At 41.5% G+C, this 22,434-nt stretch overlaps 1 protein-coding gene across 1 annotated transcript in view; it reads left to right on the forward strand.

Moving 5' to 3' along the window:
* Positions 1 to 16,783, forward strand: part of LOC126094925 (venom carboxylesterase-6-like) — a 95,515-nt gene extending 78,732 nt beyond the window's left edge. The window contains exon 10 of the mRNA XM_049909571.1: positions 16,509 to 16,783. Coding sequence (XP_049765528.1) covers positions 16,509 to 16,656 — 148 coding nt within the window. The 3' untranslated portion in view covers positions 16,657 to 16,783. The remainder of the gene's footprint in view (positions 1 to 16,508) is intronic.
* The last annotated feature ends 5,651 nt before the right edge of the window (positions 16,784 to 22,434 follow it).

A 22,434-nucleotide genomic window follows, 5' to 3' on the forward strand; every position in this document is an offset into this window, starting at 1 on the left:
ACTTATCCCACTCATCCCTCGGCCTCTGTCTACGTTATTCATCACATGAAGTGACGTTGCCCACTCTGTACCGCGTGGACGTGTAGATCAGGAGTTTCCCTTCATCGGGTCTAGGAACTTAACGGCATTTTCTAGTCCCCTCCAGTACTTTAGAAAGCGATACGTGGTTGCCTTACCCATTTCAGATTGTCGCCTCGATTGTAATGCACCGTTATTCAACCATCACAGCCTTTGCTTCTCTTATAGTTCTCGTTCAAGAGAGGTAATATGACACTTCATTTTTCGTCACTAGCATTTGACCACACTGGAAGTGTCTGCACGACCTCACCACTGCCTGATATGAAAATTGATTACCGAACGGTACTCATTTTGCGGCGTTTTGTTTCGGATCCTCCAGCTTCATGCTACTGAAATGCGGTATGAGGGTTGGAATGTGTACAGATACTATATACATGTCATGACAAAACTTACCTCGTATTCCATGAAGTTTTGGGGTTGCAGCCGGATAACGCGGACTTATTGCCACGATATTTCGGCAGACAACCATTCATCCATCTCGAGGTGAGCGCTTATCAATGGAGACTGCTAGTTCACATCCTAACTTCATACCAAATATTGTGCCCTTCTCTGTTCGGCAAAGGACGATCTGGGGTTGCAGAGGGTTGTAGTCTGCACAATACCTTGACAGTGTGGCAAAGCCTGCATTGGTCTGGCAACGCTTACAAATTTGTGAAAGATGCGTCTGACATAATCACCACACACGCCTTTCGCAGCCCAGTTAAGTCAGACATAGCTGAGCATTCTATCTCCACAGAGAATTCCATTTTTTTTTCCTTTACTGTTATTTCAACGCCTTTACAGAAGGAGGGCTGGCGGCAGCATCCTACACCGCTCTTCACAGGTTTGACAATGAAAAAATATATAGAAGACACAGAAAAGACTGAACAAAGTGGCGGGCAAAAAGCACTAGACACAGAGAACAAGAAACACAAAGCCGTTCACACTCGAAAAAAACACACTAAAAACTGTCGGCACGGCGCACAAACACTGACGACTTCGACGGCACAGGTGAACGTAGGAGCGTGACGGCGAAGAGCAGTAAACACAAACACGATGGCACATACACGAGAAACTGATGGCGATGATCTCTGGCACTTGAATGTCAGCGTAACGTGTGCTAATCCAGGGACCTGCCAAGAGGGGAAGAAGGGTGTGGGGGAGGGAGAGGGCAGAGCAAAGATGCCAATGGCAGAGGAGATGGTAGGAGGAATGGAGGTATGGGGGTAGGGGAAGCCTGGGGGAGGAGTGGGGAGAAAGGGAGGAGGGAGAGAAGGGGTAGAGAAGGGAGAGAGGGTGCCCATAGGAACAAACACAGGAAGAGGGAGGGAGGATCAAAGTTGGCATGAGGGGTAGATGGAGGGGAGGAGGGCATCATCAGGGGGGGGGGTCTGGTGGAAGCCACTTTGGGAGAGGGTATGGAGAGTGGAGAGATGGAGAGCAAGTGGGACGTGGAAATACAGTTGAGGAAGCGGACGGGGGTGGGAGAGGATAGGAGAGACCATCGGGTGAGGGGGATCTAGTTTACGGGAGGTGTATGGGAGCCGTATCTGTTCGAGGAAGAGGAGGAGGTGGGGGAACGGAATAAGGTCGTAGGAATTCCATGGATTATTCTGCCGCTTAAATCTTGGCATCGACGTGATTCTCCTGGGATCGCTGGAAATAGATACATCTCGCACAAGATCTTATTAATCGCGATGGCGGCTTTCAGCTGGATAAGTCGTGGGAGCCGGTGATCTCTTTGATTTCTTCAGAAAGAGAACACTTTATTACTAAAGACAGTTTAGCGACAGTTAGTTATATCAGTTTTGACGTCCGTATCTTATGTCCTCGAGAGCGCATTCCGACAGAGAGCACGCATGCAGTTCCAAAATCACGTATGTGCCTGCGCGCTATAGATGGAGCAATATTCGAAGAAGATACGGAACTCGACAGAGGTCTGCCTCCGCTCCAGTTTTTGGCAAGAAGTTAGCGACATGATCTAACAATTTCCAGTGGTAACCACTCCCGAAGATGGATGAATGCTTGTCAGCCGAAATATCGTGACCAGAAGTCGACGTTGTCCAGTTTTCAGTCCCGAAACTTCATACAATACTCTTTGTGCTCCATTAAGTTTCGGGAATGCAGCCGCATGAATTCTGCTTCTTCTTCTAATATTTCGGCTGTATACCTTTCAGCCATCTTCAGAGAGAGGCGTACGACTGACGCTCCAGCGCTCGCTCCATCCTTTTGCGGCCACAGATAAACAAGGTGCCAGTGATGTTGATCGGCGGCAAAGACGTACAATATGCATGAGTTACGTATGTGGCTGCGCATTCGATACATGCTGGTAGGTCGATGTATTACTGGGAGCTGAACTGCAGCGACGTCTTTGTAAGTTCAATATTGAAAGTGCCGGATTCTATGATTTATCCAATGTGAAACCGCTGTCTCTATTCATTAAATTCTTCGTCAAGCGGATTTCAATGGCCTCTTTTACTACGGAGTCCCAGAAAGATGAAACAGAAGTCAGAATTTCGACGTTTTCATATACCATAGAGTGACCAGAATCAATACAATGCTCTGCCACAGCCGATTTACTGGGTTGTAAGAGCCGAGTGTACCTGTGATGTTCCGTACACCTCTGTTGCACTGTACGATTCGTTTGTCCGATATATGAAAGGCCACATTCACATGGTATCTTGTAAACTCCCGGCTTACGAAGTAGTAAGTCATCTTTAACGGAACCCAGGAGTGCAGCCGTCTTCGCCGGTGGACGAAAAATCACTTTTACTTTATGTTTAGTGAGGATCCGTCCTATTTTGGATGAAAGGCTTCCCACATACGGCAGGAAAGCCATGGATTTAAATGTTTCCTCGTCATCTTCTGCATTCCTTATGGACACCTTAGGTTTTATTTGTAGTGCCTTACGTATCTGTTGTGGAGAATACCCGTTGTCTTCAAAAACTCTTATCAGATGTAAAAGTTCGTCTTTTAAACTACTTTCATCAGATATGACGTGTGCTCGGTGTACCGTACCAAAGTTCTTAGAACACTACTTATCTGCGAAGGATGGTGACAGCTATTTGCATGTAAATATAGGTCCGTATGGGTCGGTTTCCAATATACTGCATGACCCAAAGTGCCATCTTTTTTGCGCCGCACCAAGACATCCAAAAATGGAAGACATCCTTCCTTTTCCACTTCCATTGTAAACTGAATTCGTCCATGGATGGAATTCAGATGGTTTAAGAAGTCCTGCAATTTGTCCTCACCATGGGGCCACACTACAAAGGTATCATCAACGTACCTCCAAAAAACTGTAGGCTTCAAACTAGCAGACCCCAGGGCCTTCTCCTCGAAGTCCTCCATAAATAAATTGGCCACCAAGGGTGACAAAGGACTACCCATGGCAACACCGTCAGTCTGTTCAAAAAAGTCGTTATTAAATAAAAAGTATGTGGAGGTCATCACATGGTGAAACAAAGCTAAAATCTCCTTATCAAAACTTTTTCCAATGAGATCTAAAGATTCAGAGAGAGGTACCTTAGTAAATAGCGACACTACATCAAAGCTGACTAATAGATCAGAGGTGTTCAGTTTCAAAGATTTTAATTTGCCAATGAAATCTGCAGAGTTCCTTATATGATGATCACATTTTCCCACAAGCGGCCTCAATAGTGACGCCAGGTGCTTGGCACAATCATAGTTGGGAGAACCAATATTGCTCACAATAGGACGTAGAGGAGCGTCATTCTTATGGATCTTTGGGAGTCCATAAAGCCTTGGAGGCACTGCACCATTTGGTTTCAGTCTTCGTATGACTTCCGTTGGAAATGGGGAGGCATTCAAAAGCGACGCCGTCTTCCTTACCACCTTGTTGGTGGGGTCCTTACTGATCTTCCGGTACATACTATCATTCAGTAAGCTGTATATCCTATCATGATAGTCGTCACGTGACATTAAAACAGTGGCATTACCTTTATCAGCAGGGAGAACCACCGTTTCGGTATCTTGGCGGAGCATACGTAGTGCATTCCTCTCTGCCACAGATATATTGCTTCTTTGTGGGCGAGCCTTCATAACAGCTCGACAAGTTTCATCTGCAGAATCCGTACAGAGTGGTCGAACAGCTTCTTCAACGGCACTGATGAATGCAGGTATAGGCAAAATCTTTGGCGTGGGTGCAAAATTCAGTTCTTTGCTTAAGACCATCATCGTAGCATCGTCCAAATCTCTACCCGTCATATTAATGACGGAGCGTCGAATGATACTTTCTTGCTGTGGAGATGGCTCAAGTCGGCTGAACTTTGCAGTCTGTCTTGATGTCGCTACCTCACGAACCCAGTCTGATTTGGCCCATGTTGTACCTTCTATCCAGTTCCAAGAGTTGCTGGGTAACTCCACAGACATCTTCAGGTGCAGACGATAAAGTTCTTGAGAAACAAGATCCAGCTTCCTTCGTGTAAATCGGATCCTCTCCTTAACGATAGCAGAACCAGCTTTAATTAAAATCTTATTCATGGAAGTCGAGTTTATAAAATGTACTAACTTGGCAAACTTCGGAATTATGCCATGGTCACGGCAACTCAGTAAAAAACTTAAAGAGCTCAATAATCTCGCTCTCAAATGTCGTAGTTTGTCCAATCGTCGAACACATAAAACCATCTCCTCCCCGAAGAGGTACTTCATGTGAATCTTCAGGTTTTCGCTGCGCAAAGACTGCTCCATTAAGTTTCGGGAATGCAGCCGCATGAATTCTGCTTCTTCTTCTAATATTTCGGCTCTATACCTTTCAGCCATCTTCAGAGAGAGCCGTACGACTGACGCTCCAGCGCTCGCTCCATCCTTTTAAACTCGCGGACCGCGCCACTGCGCATGCGGCCACAGATAAACAAGGCGCCAGTGATGTTGATCGGCGGCAAAGGCGTACAGTATGCATGAGTTACGTCTGTGGCTGCGCATTCGATACATGCTGGTAGGTCGATGTATTACTGGGAGCTGAACTGCAGCGACGTCTTTGTAAGTTCAATATTGAAAGTGCCGGATTCCATGATTTATCCAATGTGAAACCGCTGTCTCTATTCATTAAATTCTTCGTCAAGCGGATTTCAATGGCCTCTTTTACTACGGAGTCCCAGAAAGATGAAACAGAAGTCAGAATTTCGACGTTTTCATATACCATAGAGTGACCAGAATCAATACAATGCTCTGCCACAGCCGATTTACTGCGTTGTAAGAGCCGAGTGTACCTGCGATGTTCCGTACACCTCTGTTGCACTGTACGATTCGTTTGTCCGATATATGAAAGACCACATTCACATGGTATCTTGTAAACTCCCGGCTTACGAAGTAGTAAGTCATCTTTAACGGAACCCAGGAGTGCAGCCGTCTTCGCCGGTGGACGAAAAATCACTTTTACTTTATGTTTAGTGAGGATCCGTCCTATTTTGGATGAAAGGCTTCCCACATACGGCAGGAAAGCCATGGATTTAAATGTTTCCTCGTCATCTTCTGCATTCCTTATGGACACCTTAGGTTTTATTTGTAGTGCCTTACGTATCTGTTGTGGAGAATACCCGTTGTCCTCAAAGAAGCAATATATCTGTGGCAGAGAGGAATGCACTACGTATGCTCCGCCAAGATACCGAAACGGTGGTTCTCCCTGCTGATAAAGGTAATGCCACTATTTTAATGTCACGTGACGACTATCATGATAGGATATACAGCTTACTGAATGATAGTATGTACCGGAAGATCAGTAAGGACTCCACCAACAAGGTGGTAAGGAAGACGGCGTCGCTTTTGAATGCCTCCCCATTTCCAACGGAAGTCATACGAAGACTGAAATCAAATGGTGCAGTGTCTCCAAGGCTTTATGGACTCCCAAAGATCCATAAGAATGACGCTCCTCTACGTCCTATTGTGAGCAATATTGGTTCTCCCAACTATGATTGTGCCAAGCACCTGGCGTCACTATTGAGGCCGCTTGTGGGAAAATGTGATCATCATATAAGGAACTCTGCAGATTTCATTGGCAAATTAAAATCTTTGAAACTGAACACCTCTGATCTATTAGCCAGCTTTGATGTAGTGTCGCTATTTACTAAGGTACCTCTCTCTAAATCTTTAGATCTCATTGGAAAAAGTTTTGATAAGGAGATTTTAGCTTTGTTTCACCATGTGATGACCTCCACATACTTTTTATTTAATAACGACTTTTTTGAACAGACTGACGGTGTTGCCATGGGTAGTCCTTTGTCACCCTTGGTGGCCAATTTATTTAAGGAGGACTTCGAGGAGAAGGCCCTGGAGTCTGCTAGTTTGAAGCCTACAGTTTTTTGGAGGTTCCTTTGTAAGTAGGCTGTTTATGTTTTTTATTGGCAACGTTACATAGCACTCTGTATGAAAATCACTGGCTGTGCTGTGTGCAGTATGTAGCTAGTTTGCATTGTTGTCTGCCATTGTTGTCATGAACTGCTATAGCTGGATGCGAACAGCGCGTAGCGCTGGGCAGTTGGAGGGGAGCCGCCAGCAGTGGTGGATGTGAGGACAGAGATGGCGGAGTTTGAAATTTGTAAAAATTGATGTCATGAGCTGCTGTATATATTCTGACTATTGATGACTATTAAGGTAAATACAGTGTTTGTTCTCTATTAATATCTTTCATTTGCTAACTATCCCTATCAGTAGTTAGTGCCTTCAGTAGTTTGAATCTTTTATTTAGCTGGCAGTAGTGGCACTCGCTGTATTGCAGTAGTTCGAGCAGCGAAGATTTTTGTGAGGTAAGTGATTTGTGAAAGGTATAGTTTAATGTTTGTCAGGGCCATTCTTTTGCAGGGATTTTTGATAGTCAGATTGCGTTGCGCTAAAATTATTGTGTGCCAGGTTAAGCACAGTCATGTACAATTGTTATAAGTGGACGTTTCATATGTATAAATTCTTCTAAGGGGACGTTTCATATGTCGACCCTTAGCCTAGGATACCTCACTGGAATCTTCTGATTTTTTTTTTTGTAGTTTGTGTATTTAGTGTAGCTTTTGTTTATTGCTAGCGCGTAATTGTAGAGAGAATCTCCTTTGTAGTTGCAGTCTTTCATTGTTGTAATGTAAAACAGTTGTGGCATGCATGTAGATTTGCACCAAGTATTTCGCAGCTGCAATTAACTAGATATTATTTTCAGTGCTATGTTAATGTGTTCTCTTATTTTTGCTATTCAAATTGTGCTTTTCTGTGTTATCGTGTGAAATATTGTGACAATAATGGCGTGTGAAAAACGTAACACTCGGCTCCAAAGTAAACTAAGAAATGACAGTGAAGACGAAAGCAGTGTGTTGGCCCCACCATGTAATGAGTTAACTAATGTTCAAAGTAGTAATTTGGTAACTGTGCACAGGGAAATGGAGCGGGCGTCAAACAATGGCGTAGGCAGTGAAACAGGTAGTGAACAGGGAAGCATTATCGATCGATCGGTCGGCAACAGCTCGCCTCAGGAATCCGAAATGATAGGACACAATATTGCAAATACTGTAGACTCAGGTTTTGCGTCCTCACCGTTTTCTCAAATAAGTCAAGATACATTTTCTGCTTGTCAAAATGTGAATGTTGCTGGTGCAAATGCACTGCCGAAAAGCGTAGAGGAACAGATTCCAGACACTAATGCATTGTTATTACAATTAATGCAACAAATGGGACAAAATCTTCTAAAGTTAGACACAATGGAACAAAATCTTCAGAAGCTAGACACAATGGAACAAAATCAGAGACTAACACAGCAAAAGCTTCAGAAGTTAGACACCACACTTGAACAAACACGTGAAGATTTAACTACTGAGTTACATAAAATAGAATCGAAATGTCAGAAAGTCTGTAATGACGTAAAAACACAAATTTGTGAGCATTTCCAACCTATTTTTTCGCGTCATGAGAATGTATTACTGAATCACGAAGCAGCCATAAAAGAACTGCAAACCATTGTTCATGAAAATCATGAGACCTTGTGGGCTAAAATTGACTCAGTTGCATCTACCGATTCGGTTACGCAACTGGCAAAAACTCAGGAAAACTTAAAGAACACAGTAGATTCGATTTCAACACAAATGGACACTCTGAAACTTGGTTCAGAAAAACACACTGAGGAAATGTGTTCACTATCGGAGAAAGTAGCTGAACTTTCGAATCAGGTCACTAACTTATCTACAAAGGTAGATGATGATCTGAATGACACAAGACCCGTAGCCTTCACTGACACAGAAGACTATGAACAAATAAGAAAATTCAAACAAAATCAAAATCAAATTAATACACAGTATAAAAGAGAAATCCGGGAAGTACAAGATCAGTTGACGCAGGTGATACAAGAATTACGTATTTCAGAGGACACTCGCGCCCCAATACTGGAAGAGGGACATAGAAATACGGAAAAGCCACAATATAATAACACAGAGCATTTCGGTAATTATGAAAGGAATTGGCAAGGTGCACCGAATATTGAGATGGAACCGCCGACACGACGTAACAATGACCGATATGTGACTCGCCGACATGATGATTTTGACTATAAGCTGTTCATTACTACACGTAAATTCAAAACATTTAAGAATTCTGGCAACGATATTCATCCACAAGCATGGCTCCATCAATTCTCTCATTGTTTTCCTCCCAACTGGTCATTGGAGCACAGATTAGAATTTATGTGTGGCTACTTGGAGAATGAACCAGCTGTAAGAATGCGATCGGTCATTCACGATTGCCACAGTGAAGGAGAATTTTACCATGCCTTCCTCTCAGCATATTGGTCTCAGGCCACACAAGACCGCGTAAAACATAGCATCATAATGATGAAACACTTCGAGCAATCTGAATTTTCCAGTCTTGTGAAATATTTTGAAGACATGTTGCACAAGAATCAATACCTGTCAAACCCATACAGCCCCTCAGAACTCATCCGCATTTGCTTAATCAAACTGCCTGAACATTTGAGACATATTATTTTAGCAGGACGTTGCAAAGACGACATTGAAGCTTTTCAGGGACTGTTACAAGAACTGGAAATTGACACAGACAGTCGCGGGATGCGAAAACAGGAAAACAATCATTACAGGTCACATCCGTCACAATTCCGTGACGACAGAAACAATAAATGGCCACGACAAACCTATTCTTACAACGCAAATCGTGACCAAAACAGACACCACCCATATGACAACCACTGGCAGAGTAATAGTTACAGGGAAAGATCACCTTTCCGCGGTAATGACTATCACAGAGACAATCAGAGAAACAGACAATATGGGAACCAAAACAATTATTATCAAGGGAGACAGAATAACTTTAGACGCAACGGTCCAGCACGCAGTTACGACTCAGGCAGAAATTCTCCACCACGTGACAGACAAGAAAGAAACTATGTAAACTACCGACATGACGACAGGCGATATGATCGTAACGACAGACCTGAACTGCATCAGAACTGGCGAGTTTTAAACAGAGCTGGGCCCTCTGGGCAAGGCGAATTTGTGGAAGTTAGGCCTCCTAATCCCAATAACGGCGCGCGCCAACAAAGAAACAGACAATGACTCACACCGCAGGCAGCCGCGTGCGCCGGCTGGCTCCGAGAAAAATAACATTGACGCTAACCTTGAGCAAAATTCCCGTATTCTTTGCGGACGAATACCGCATGATACTTGCATTCAAGTTGAAACTCTGCGTACTGAGAAGAGCAAAGGGTAAAAGATTACACCACATTTCTCATGTAAAACCATTTATTGACAGATAATCTGCTTTTTAACTTAGTCTTTGCAATTTTCACTTCACGCTACTTGTACAATTTGTCACACTGAGAAACTGTTAACATGCAACTATGTTTTAAAGCTAACTAACCATCCAGTCAAGAACCAAGAGAAATTATTTAAACAGAAATTACGAATGCATTGTTATTGCGAACAGACGACACAGTGTAATTGTGTGTGTACATTCTTGCTTGTTAGTTGCACGATTAGAACATTTACCAGCACTGCTAATGAAATTTTCATGCAACATTTTGGTTTGCTTGAGAGTGGATTCAGGATTTGAAGTACTTTCTGTGAGATTCAAGATGACTTAGTATTTGGTTTCTTTGACAGCTACACGATTATATCACGATGTTACTAATGAGTGACAATTTACAATGTTCCTTTTGCGGTGTATCTGTTTTATATCTGCACAGTTTTTTCTGAATTCTTCTATAAAGTGAGACATGTTTTAGTGGTGACTTTTGTGCTATTGCTACAAGGAGACAGCCTTTTCCGTAGGACAACAATACGTTACAGCACAGTACTTTCCTCATCACGGCAATAAGCGTAATAACTAAGTTATCTATACGCAAAGCATTTCACTTTGTTTATCATGAGGTAAGTACATTGACTTCTGCAGAACTTAGCTTTCGGAGGACAATGACTACGACACTTCCCAGAGATTATCTTACAGCAAGACGCACATTTAGCGCTACAGGACACGTATTTGAGTGATTAATTTTGTACTTAAAATATTTATTTTTAGAGATTTTTGAATTACAAAGAAAGTTTTTCGTGATACATTTCATTTCATTGCTGTAAGCTGTAATACCTGAGGATACAATTACAATAAACCTCAGGGGGGTACACGCCTACTTTGTGTACCATGTGTTTGGCAAGCACAAGGAGCCCTAGCTAATATGGTATTTGCTTATACAACTTTACACATCGGTACCATATTTCTCTAACACATAAATTACACAGCTATCTGATCATTTAACTGAGAGAGACAAATCTTTTTTACTACGTCAGTGACAGATGTTTACGCAATTGCACAGTTGGGTAACTTCACACTTACGAAATTGTATTTTTGTCTGTACTGTGTGAACTGTTCATATTTTTTGGTACCATTGTGATACTATGAAAGCTTTGAATGATGTATTTGGTGTGAGATCATGATTTTTAAAGTACGTTTGAGGTAGAGGACACTACTGAAATGAGCAGAGAATTTTCTTTAGATTTTGAAACAATTGCAGAAAGCTACGACGTTTTTGAGATTTGACTGAGGTGTTATGGTGTTATTTTTACGATGACTATGTGTATTATGCTGTTGCGGTTTGTTTATGATCAATAAGCTGATGCTATATGAGTTATTTGAGTATGCTATGTATCTGTTATGATGAAATATTGAAGAAGTGTCGACGAATATGTATATGAATAATGAATAGAAGATAGGGACTCTTGGTTTGTGAAAAAGGTTGTTGGAAACCAAGAATCGTACTTTAAGAGTTATGAAATGTGTGTGTAAATGCGTGAATGAGACTGTCACTGCAGCGGAAACTGCTGTCGTAAATATTTCCGTAAGAAAGTGACCACCTGCACGTGCGTCGTCGGCACACAGCTGTGTCAGACACCTGGAGAACAAGCCATTAGAGTGAGGGCCTTTCCGGAAGCACAGGTAGAAAAACAAAAAAGGGGTTAACCATGCTATTGACAATCCTTTGTAGAGGGCATCGCTAATGCGACACGCTCGTTACTTGAAAACATATGATTTTTGTAATGCGTTGTGGGCACACAGCTGTGTCAAACACCTGGAGAATAAGCCATTAGGATGTGCCTTTTATCGCTAATGCAACACCCTCGTTACTTAAAAATGTATGATATTTACTGAAATGCCTAACAAAATGACAAGAAATATTTTTACATCTGCACACCTGATTATGACAAGTGTCTTTCTACGAGAGTTGAGAGCCATTAACTTATGAAATGAAATGTCACATGACTACTGAATGATATTTTTATGCTTTGGTTTGTGTAATTGCTTATTTCATTTGATATCTGGTTTCCAGCTGTGTTGCAGCATTGCTTTTATAAAATGAGATGCATTTGCTAATGTGAACTCTTTCTGTCAACAGATCTATTAAATGATAATTTTGTAATCCACATTCTTTAAAAAAGGAGCACTTGGAAAGGAAAGAACAATAAGAAGTAACTAGTAACAGTAACACTTAATTTTCTTTTCAGGTACATGGTAATATTTTTTTACAATCAGTTGTTATGGTGCACCACTTTAATTACATAGACATTAAGATGTGAATATGCATTTCCCTTGTCTGCATTGTTGTTTTTACTGTAATATTTTTTCTGCTTGAGCTATGTCATGTCTAGGTATAAGTTGCTGCTGTTTGTCAGGCATAGTGTTACTGAATTTGACTTTGTGTTACTCTTCTAAGCTAGTTGTTCTTGTTTCCTGCACAGTGCCTTATATTAGTTGTAATATTGCACTTGCTTTGCTAATTTATGCTGCTAGCTTTGCCAATTTGCATTTTTTGTCATTTCTGTTTGTGTTGATTTGTTGTCATGCTGCATTGCCTCGTCCCTTGGTATATATATCTGAGCTCAGTAGATTTAAGTTAGCTTAAGAGGGGGTAGACTATATAAGAAACTGACTATGGAGAATAGGTAAAGAATGCAATGCGAAGTGATATGAAAAAGAATGGCCCTGACAAACATTAAACTATACCTTTCACAAATCACTTACCTCACAAAAATCTTCGCTGCTCGAACTACTGCAATACAGCGAGTGCCACTACTGCCAGCTAAATAAAAGATTCAAACTACTGAAGGCACTAACTACTGATAGGGATAGTTAGCAAATGAAAGATATTAATAGAGAACAAACACTGTATTTACCTTAATAGTCATCAATAGTCAGAATATATACAGCAGCTCATGACATCAATTTTTACAAATTTCAAACTCCGCCATCTCTGTCCTCACATCCACCACTGCTGGCGGCTCCCCTCCAACTGCCCAGCGCTACGCGCTGTTCGCATCCAGCTATAGCAGTTCATGACAACAATGGCAGACAACAATGCAAACTAGCCACATACTGCACACAGCACAGCCAGTGATTTTCATACAGAGTGCTATGTAACGTTGCCAATAAAAAACATAAACAGCCTACTTACATAATGGACATCCACTACTTCCGTGTGCATTGCCTTTTATTGCTCAGACTTTGATAAAAGAAACGGCAGTTTTGCTGTGGTGAATGATCAGGACTGTCTTTATTGACTGTGAGAAAATTTTAGCTTTTGACCAACATTGTATAAATAAGTGTGTGCATTTGATATCTTTGTTATTGTAATTATGAAAAATTTTTTCAAATCTGTATTGGCCACTGCCCAAAAAAATTTGTAAAATTTTTTGTGGGGAGCATGGGGGCTATGTAAGTAGGCTGTTTATGTTTTTTATTGGCAACGTTACATAGCACTCTGTATGAAAATCACTGGCTGTGCTGTGTGCAGTATGTGGCTAGTTTGCATTGTTGTCTGCCATTGTTGTCATGAACTGCTATAGCTGGATGCGAACAGCGCGTAGCGCTGGGCAGTTGGAGGGGAGCCGCCAGCAGTGGTGGATGTGAGGACAGAGATGGCGGAGTTTGAAATTTGTAAAAATTGATGTCATGAGCTGCTGTATATATTCTGACTATTGATGACTATTAAGGTAAATACAGTGTTTGTTCTCTATTAATATCTTTCATTTGCTAACTATCCCTATCAGTAGTTAGTGCCTTCAGTAGTTTGAATCTTTTATTTAGCTGGCAGTAGTGGCACTCGCTGTATTGCAGTAGTTCGAGCAGCGAAGATTTTTGTGAGGTAAGTGATTTGTGAAAGGTATAGTTTAATGTTTGTCAGGGCCATTCTTTTGCAGGGATTTTTGATAGTCAGATTGCGTTGCGCTAAAATTATTGTGTGCCAGGTTAAGCACAGTCATGTACAATTGTTATAAGTGGACGTTTCATATGTATAAATTCCTCTAAGGGGACGTTTCACCTTTGATGATACCTTTGTAGTGTGGCCCCATGGCGAGGACATATTGCAGGACTTCTTAAACCATCTGAATTCCATCCATGGACCAATTCAGTTTACAATGGAAGTGGAAAAGGAAGGATGTCTTCCATTTTTGGATGTCTTGGTGCGGCGCAAAAAAGATGGCAATTTGGGTCATGCAGTATATCGGAAACCGATCCATACGGACCTATATTTACATGCAAATAGCTGTCACCATCCTTCGCAGACGAGTAGTGTTCTAAGAACTTTGGTACACCGAGCACACGTCATATCTGATGAAAGTAGTTTAAAAGACGAACTTTTATATCTGAAGAGAATTTTTGAGGACAACGGGTATTCTCCACAACAGATACGGAAGGCACTACAAATAAAACCTAAGGTGTCCATAAGGAATGCAGAAGATGACGAGGAAACATTTAAATCCAGGCTTTCATGCCGTATGTGGGAAGCCTTTCATCCAAAATAGGACGGATCCTCACTAAACATAAAGTAAAAGTGATTTTTCGTCCACCGGCGAAGACGGCTGCACTCCTGGGTTCCGTTAAAGATGACTTACTACTTCGTAAGCCGGGAGTTTACAAGATACCATGTGAATGTGGCCTTTCATATATCGGACAAACGAATCGTACAGTGCAACAGAGGTGTACGGAACATCGCAGGTACACTCGGCTCTTACAACCCTGTAAATCTTCTGTGGCAGAGCATTGTATTGATTCTGGTCACTCTATGGTATATGAAAACGTCGAAATTCTGACTTCTGTTTCATCTTTCTGGAACTCCGTAGTAAAAGAGGCCATTGAAATCCGCTTGACGAAGAATTTAATGAATAGAGACAGCGGTTTCACATTGGATAAATCATGGAATCCGGCACTTTCAATATTGAACTTACAAAGACGTCGCTGCAGTTCAGCTCCCAGTAATACATCGACCTACCAGCATGTATCGAATGGGCAGCCACAGACGTAACTCATGCATACTGTACGTCTTTGCCGCCGATCAACATCACTGGCGCCTTGTTTATCTGTGGCCGCATGCGCAGTGGAGCGGTCCGCAAGTTTAAAAGAATGGAGCGAGCGCTGGAGCGTCAGTCGTACGGCTCTCTCTGAAGATGGCTGAAAGGTATAGAGCCGAAATATTAGAAGAAGAAGCAGAATTCATGCGGCTGCATTCACGAAACTTAATGGAGCAGTCTTTGCGCCGCGAAAACCTGAAGATTCACAATACTCTTTGTGCCTGGAAAATTTCAAGAACCACAACTTGGCTCGTTTCCATTATGGATACCTGAGAAATTATTTGTTGAAAAAAGTGCACTTGCTGACGAACGTTGTGATTACCGCTGCAGACTCTGACATCCTATAAGACAATGAACGTTCAGTGACTACACACTTCAGGCTTATTGAATCTGCTTATTTAGCTGCCAAAAGTAAGTGACTTCTAAACTGTTGAGCACTTGCACCACTAATTTGCATAAGGTGATGTAATGCATTCAGAAAGCTACAGCATAGTGATTTAACAGGAACAATAATTTCACGCATACGCTCGTACCCAAAATCTAAAATAACAAACACCTCGTCATTAATCACTGAATTTTTATGTATCGCTATACCTAATAAGGAACTGCATGGTAGCATATGAACTGGCTAACACATTACAAAGGGTGCTAAATCAGTGTCTCGCCTCCTACACAAAAATATATTATTCTTGGTTTATGCGACACATTTGTCAGATCACATTGTCTGTCAGATCCCCACAACGTTACAAATGATGAGCATGGTAAGACAAAAATTCTGGTGTTCATTCATAGACACACATGTTACAAAATTGGCTGATACGATCACGAGCCATAACATCTCTACGTCACATATGAGAGGGCTCTTCAATATAAAATTATCAATTTTTGTGGTCATAATCTCCTGCGGAGGAATTTAATCTTATGATATACGGTTAGCTTAATGTATAATAAACACGCTGTACTAGTTTCATTGTTGGTATGCTTGGTTCTCGACTGTGAGAGGCGGGCTAACTGCAGCGTTCGCCTACCGCAGCAGCAGGTTTGCGAGATTGCAGAGCCGCATATTGTTGATGTTGTTAACGAAGGTCCTACAAAAAACAACGTAAGTGCATCCTTTACCATCTCCATAGTCTGGATATCGCCGCTGGTGACTCTTTTATATTCCTTAACCTGAAGAAATATCTTCGTATCTGGCAGTTTCCTTCTTAAGAAGGCGATTCTGAAGGATCTTACAAAAAAAAAAAAAAAATTGTAATATGCCTGTGCACGCTGTCTGAAACCCTGGGACTAGTACTTTAAATTCGTATGAGACTAATTTTAGTAGAACACCCAACGTTATGAGGTTGGGTAAAGGTATGTATGTTTCAAAAAAATTATGATCATTCTTTATTGAACTTCTCTCGTAGTATTTTATGGAGGTCACGGAGCGAGCGGGCCACTGCCCTAAAAGAGGATGAACGTGATCTGCGGTGCAAATAATTCACCTGATAATTATAGTTTTACAATATTTGATGTTTTTTCTGTGCTATACTTTTAATATAATTAACCTGACAAAGACGTGACTTTGTGAACCAATGATTCATCATGGAAACCATCAATCATGTATTGCAGGGATCCAAATGCTGGCAATGACAGTGTGAGGTGGGAGCCATTCAGCGTGTCGTCGCCAAACTTCTTGCACATCACTGAAGAGTACAGTCTGGAGCAGAACAAGGATAAGGAGCGGATGGACTTCTGGCACGAGAACATTCCCATGTGAAACAGCGTTCGGTTGGCGAAGGAGGACGACCTTCTGACTACAGTGTGTCGTAAAATTTCTACAAGACGTCTAAGAACTGCGAAATTCATAAGTTAAATGCTGGTATAGTTACTACACAAATACTGTATTGTCTACTGATGTTTTGTATTACATTTTTATGTTGGAAATACAAGATCCAGTTTGATGACTAGTTACTCACTCTTCCTCACATAACGACAGACGTTGAAGTAATCTTAATAACACATAGATACACTTTCTTCGAAAATATTCTGGTGTAAGACCAATGGAATGATCTTCAACTGATATGAAGTAGGTACTAATACACGTCATCAAGAGTGGATTGGCCATTGCTAGACGTGCATCGAAATCCAAAGTAGTAGTAAAGCATAGTAGCATACCCACACCTGCACTGGATTGATGCAACTTAAACTTTATAGATACACCGAAATAAATTCATACAGCACAACCAAAATTGTGTAGGATGCGGTACAGAGAGTGTTTTTCAACCACTGGAACGTCTAAATAAGTGCGCAATTACATTGCAGATGTATTATGAATTGGAGAGGGATCCTACATAACTCACTTTGCCTGATAATGATTTCGTTACATAATATAGCGTTTATTGTGTGATATTGTAGTAACTGAGTCATCCGAATATATCTCAAGGTCAGGCATAATGAGTATATCTACTAAGATTATTTCATTTAAAACATTCAGAAAGACATCAGGTCAACCAATATGTCTTTCCTACACTTTTCTGAATTCACAGAAAGCTCTAATTTTCCACTGTCTACATGTTTCTAAATTCTGCGAATGGAATTCATCAACTAGTGCCTCTTTCATCCCGTAAAATTTTCAGAGAGCACTGAACCATCTTCTCATCTACCCTCAAGAGATCTACAGTTTAAACTATAATATATTAGCAACGTTCTCCAATATATCTAAATTACTGAAAAAGTATTAGCAAAAACTCTCCACTTTTTTCCTAACGCTAGTAAGTTTTACCATGTTTTCGTATACTGACGACTTCTCTCAAATGTGATTCCTCTAACGAGAGGTGTGGTTTTCCTGCATCTGTATTCCGCTTTTCTTAATATTAAAGATTTGTCAACGATCTGTCTAACGGTATCTGTCTCCTACATTTTTCGACTCAAGAGAATAAACTCACAAGCCAAAGAGCTCTGGTTAGTAATTTCTTTCTCCTTACGGCTACTGAGATAGCTCTTGCCTTCCTGTCGTTTCCAGCTCCTCTTACATCTCGTATGTTTTCACAGACGTCAATCCACGCGTTTTTTTTATTCCTTTTATAATCTCCTCAGAAATATTTCTGGAAGGTCGAGAAGCATGCGTGGCTCTTTTAAAGAGTACAGTGTAAGACGTGGCGGTGGTAGGTAATTTCACTGACTTCGATCATTTCAGGGTTCATCTCAGAGTTCTTAGCTTCTGGAATCATGATAGTTGATTAATATAAGAAAGAAGGTTAGAACATAATTAGTATGTATTCGGTCTGTTATATAAGATCTGTTGGTCCAAACCACATTGTGATCTGACAAGGATCGTGCGATATTCCACATTTGGTTAAACGCTGGATTCAGAATTTGCTGTAGCGTGTGAAGGAGGAAGGGATCTACTGTCGCACTTTGTGTCGGTAGAGTACCCGGCAATGACAAGTCACAATGGCGGGGGCTCGGAGCGCGGCGACGGAAAAGTTTTTGGAAACCTGGCTTAGGAATACGAAGGACAAGAACTAATAGTTGACGCAGTTTGTGGAGTAGACACACCTTAGTATCAAGCAGGAGGATCCATGCCAGGCCTTGAAGCCTGAGAAAGGAAACATAGTCCATTCACAAATTACGTTTTTTATGAGTTGGCATGAAAGGAAAATATAATTTCAAGTAGCATTCTGAAAGAGTCTACACAGGAAAAACTGATGGAGTGCACTATATTGTCAAAATGAAAAATATTATTTATGTTGCTTGTCTGATGTCACAGTAGTCCAAAATGTCATAAATAGGGGTGACAAACCATTGTGTAAAAGGAAAGCTGAGTCAGGACCTGAGTCAAATAGGAGATCCACCTCAGCTGCGAAATAAGCTTTCTATTTGTTCGTTGTATGCCGACAAAATCTGAATACGTACACTCATATAAGCAGTGCTTTTAGTTGGTGTCGTTAAAGTATGTTTTGATATTTACATTATATACAGCTTTAGATGAAGGTAGTGTATTGAACAAAACTTGTGTCACATAATGCATCATTCAACCTAATGTTGGTAAGTTGATGTTGAATATCTGGTTTTATATTTTCTCAGTGTTGTTAATATATCATCACTCACGACCAGGTGCGGCTCGTGGTTTCTATACTCGGGAAAGCTGCGCCATTTATCGGTCGGAGCCAACATAGACCTCGGGTTATGCTACATATTAGTCTGACATAAACAACTAAGAATTCAGGTGGACGGGGTGGGCAGATCACTCTCTACCCATAATTTTACGTACTGTATCTTCTATAATCAGGTATTAAATATCATTAGAAGCTAATTTCGAGTTAAAATCTTTGGTAAGTGTTTTTATACGTCTTCATTACATTTTCTGACACTTTGCAGCAAATCATATGGAAAGACGCGTTTCGGAGAGATCTTTAATGCGGGTCTGGATGCACAAAGTTCTTTCACTTTCATTCTATGGCCGTGTTCCAAGTTTTTACCTATTAAATTGCACACTGAATTCATATTGCGCTTGTTTCACACTCGCGGTATGTCGCAGATATTCACCAGCAAGTAAACTCACTAAAATCTTGCAGAATACACTCCGAAAAAGAAACTTGCTAATATTACACGGTATCAACAAAAGCAGTCAGCATCAGCAAGCAAGGAAAGTAAAGTAATGGGACAAATATCGCGCGCTTTGTCCTGTAACCACTTAGAAAACTCTCGCTAGATGGCAGTACTGGTATGTCACTGTAGTGTAGTGCACTCTGGCGGGATATTTGCAAACTTATTCTACATGTGGATAAAATAGCCAATGGCTGAAACAAAACAACTATGTAAAACATTATCAAAACAATAATACTAAACGTCGATTAATGACGCATCGAAGCGTAGTAGAGATGTGCAGAGACAGAGATTGGATAGCGAAGTTTCGGCCACTCTACATTCCTTTATTGCATAGATAGTGGAACCTGAAAAATGTGTGGTGGTTGGTATGACACCCTTAGGCTGCAAGCTCTGAGCCTTCGGGTCGCCCATAAAGAGCAGTACTATGTAGAAGCTACGCCCCAAACCGCTACTACATGCAGCTTACGGACGTTCCAAGGCGCAGCCTAAACACTACTAACCGTTCGGAAAACATCTATCGATACAAACAGTTCCAAAAACGTTGACCGCCGTTATTTTAACCGGAATGGGAAATATGCGAAATTCGTCCTGATAATTTAAATTATGTAATACGTTCTTGCGAAATTTACTTTAACTTATATTTTGGGGCGGCTCCGCCTCAGAGCCTTTAATTACGAGCCGCGCCTGCTCACGACCCTCTGCTTGCAACTTTGCATTTAGACTATTCTCTGTCTTGGAGAATATCGTGTCAGCAGAAGGAGAACTATTCTGGAGTTTCTTTTCCTGAGTCCCATGCGGCGGAGCAGCAACTGTTTATTGTACTTTTATGCAATACTAGCTGTTTCGGTGAAGGTGGAAGTGTCTCGACAATCGGAATTAGTTTTAGATGAATTCTGCTGATTATCAGTTGCACCTCTGCATAGTTTTTGTAACTATGTACACCATCCAAACTGGAGGACACATGGCCTCAACAACGTACCAAACCTCCACGGAGGTTTGTAAATGTAATGTTTAGTCAGGTATCCCGTTTGGGAGCGCAGCGCGTGAACAACTGGCAGGTAAGGTTAACAAGTCGAGCTTGTACAGCTGGTCTTCGAGTACACAGCGTAATAAGGTAGATCGGTGCTTTAACTTAGTCATGCGCCCCCGCTAGTGTTCCGTTTTCTGGCCCAGGCACTTTGTTATATATTACGTCGCAGTTTTTGGATTTGTAAACTGATGTATAAATAGGTCAGGAACAGTTCATCAGTGAAGTGTCGACTATGGCAGGTCTTATTCTCGTGAGCAGCAAAATTGGTAAATGAATTTATTTAATAACAGGGAGGAAATAAAATCTTCCAAGTGTATTCCGCAAGAGGCAAAGATTCAGTGTCTAGAGTTCTGAACCTCGGTCGGTAAAAACGGACTGCTACGTCAACTCGTTCATAATTCCTGGACAATAATCGGTGACCAAATCGCAGACACAGTCGGAAGTTCACCGAGCACAGGAGTGGCCAAAATACACTGAACACGCTCGCAAATGCTGGTTCACTTCGTCAATTTCTGGACTTGTAAAAGAATGGATCTTTCTGCCGTAACGCATTACTGCACCGGAATATAAAAATTTCCTAAGGTGTTTCCTACATAAGGCTCCGTATTAAGGGCCACACTGGATAAACTGCGAGCGTAAATCACGACCAGTCTGCACTCATTGGTTCACTGATTGATGACAGGTCTGTTTACCTAATGTCTTCTAAGGATATGTCGTTGATTACATTGGAATGGAGTCGCAGGAACGGATCCAGAGTCCAGCTCTGGGGCACTGGGATACGATCATAGTTTGTAAATGTCTTTGTGTCAGTTTTCTTTCTTCTGAGGGTGGCGGGAAGGGGGGCGGGGAAGGAATCGGGCTTTACTTTTCTGTATCGCCTGCTTAACGTCCTGTGGTTTGCAGGTTCCACCTGGACTCATTTTCTAGACTTAGGTTCCATGTTATATTATTCTGTTACAGTTAACTATGAAATTTGCAGATCGACGTACTTGTAGTCAAGTAGTAAGAACATATTAGTTTCGGGGGCTGTTTTCCAGTGATTCGTGCAAATTTGCGTTATTGTGTTGGTAAACATGTCAGAAAAGCGTATGTGCGGTTATACTTATACCGAGTACGTAGTCTCTGGTCAGTTGTCCTAAATTTTACATGTGTTTTTGTAATAGCGGTGGTTATAACTTTTGCGTGCAGAGGAATAATAGAATTTGTATTACATTTCATTATATGAACGATAAAAAGTGCAGCGAAGTTCTTGTATTGTCAGATATTGCTTTTGATGAGTCTGCTAAGACCAAAACAGGTTAACGGGTGGTGTCCGCGTTTTGAGGAAGGTCATGAAGACGCTGAAGATGACGGGCGCTCTGGACGTACCAGCACGCCATCAACCTATGACATCGTGAAAAAAGCGAGAAAAATGGTTATGAACGATCAGAGGCGAGGCTGACGATATTGGCATATCAGTTCAACCATGCTGTGACAGTATTAGAGATATTTTCAGTATGAGGCATGTGACAGCTAAACTGTTCCTTAACTGTTAAATTTCGCACAAAAACAGCAACAATGAAAGTCAATGGTGAAATGAACAATGACGCAGAACTACTGAAATGTGTCATAACGGATGATTAAGCGTGATCCTACGTCGAAACCAGTGCTCAATCGTCTCAATAGTAGCAGTCTGTAACGCCAAGATTCTGTATCGCCAAGCTTGACATGTACGGTCACAGTGCTCATTGCAGTCTTCGATTTTAATGACGTGGTGCGCCATGATTCCTTGTCGCAATGCCTAACGATCAATAAGGACTGTCACTTTCCATTTTGAACAGCATTTACTTGAAGCAGTCCGAAAAGAAATAGCCGGATTTGTGGCGAAATGAGCCATAGCTTCTGCGCCATGGTGATTCACCTGCTTGCAGTTTT

The sequence above is a fragment of the Schistocerca cancellata genome, chromosome 8 (genome assembly GCF_023864275.1).
Source record: "Schistocerca cancellata isolate TAMUIC-IGC-003103 chromosome 8, iqSchCanc2.1, whole genome shotgun sequence".
NCBI lineage: Eukaryota > Metazoa > Arthropoda > Insecta > Orthoptera > Acrididae > Schistocerca > Schistocerca cancellata.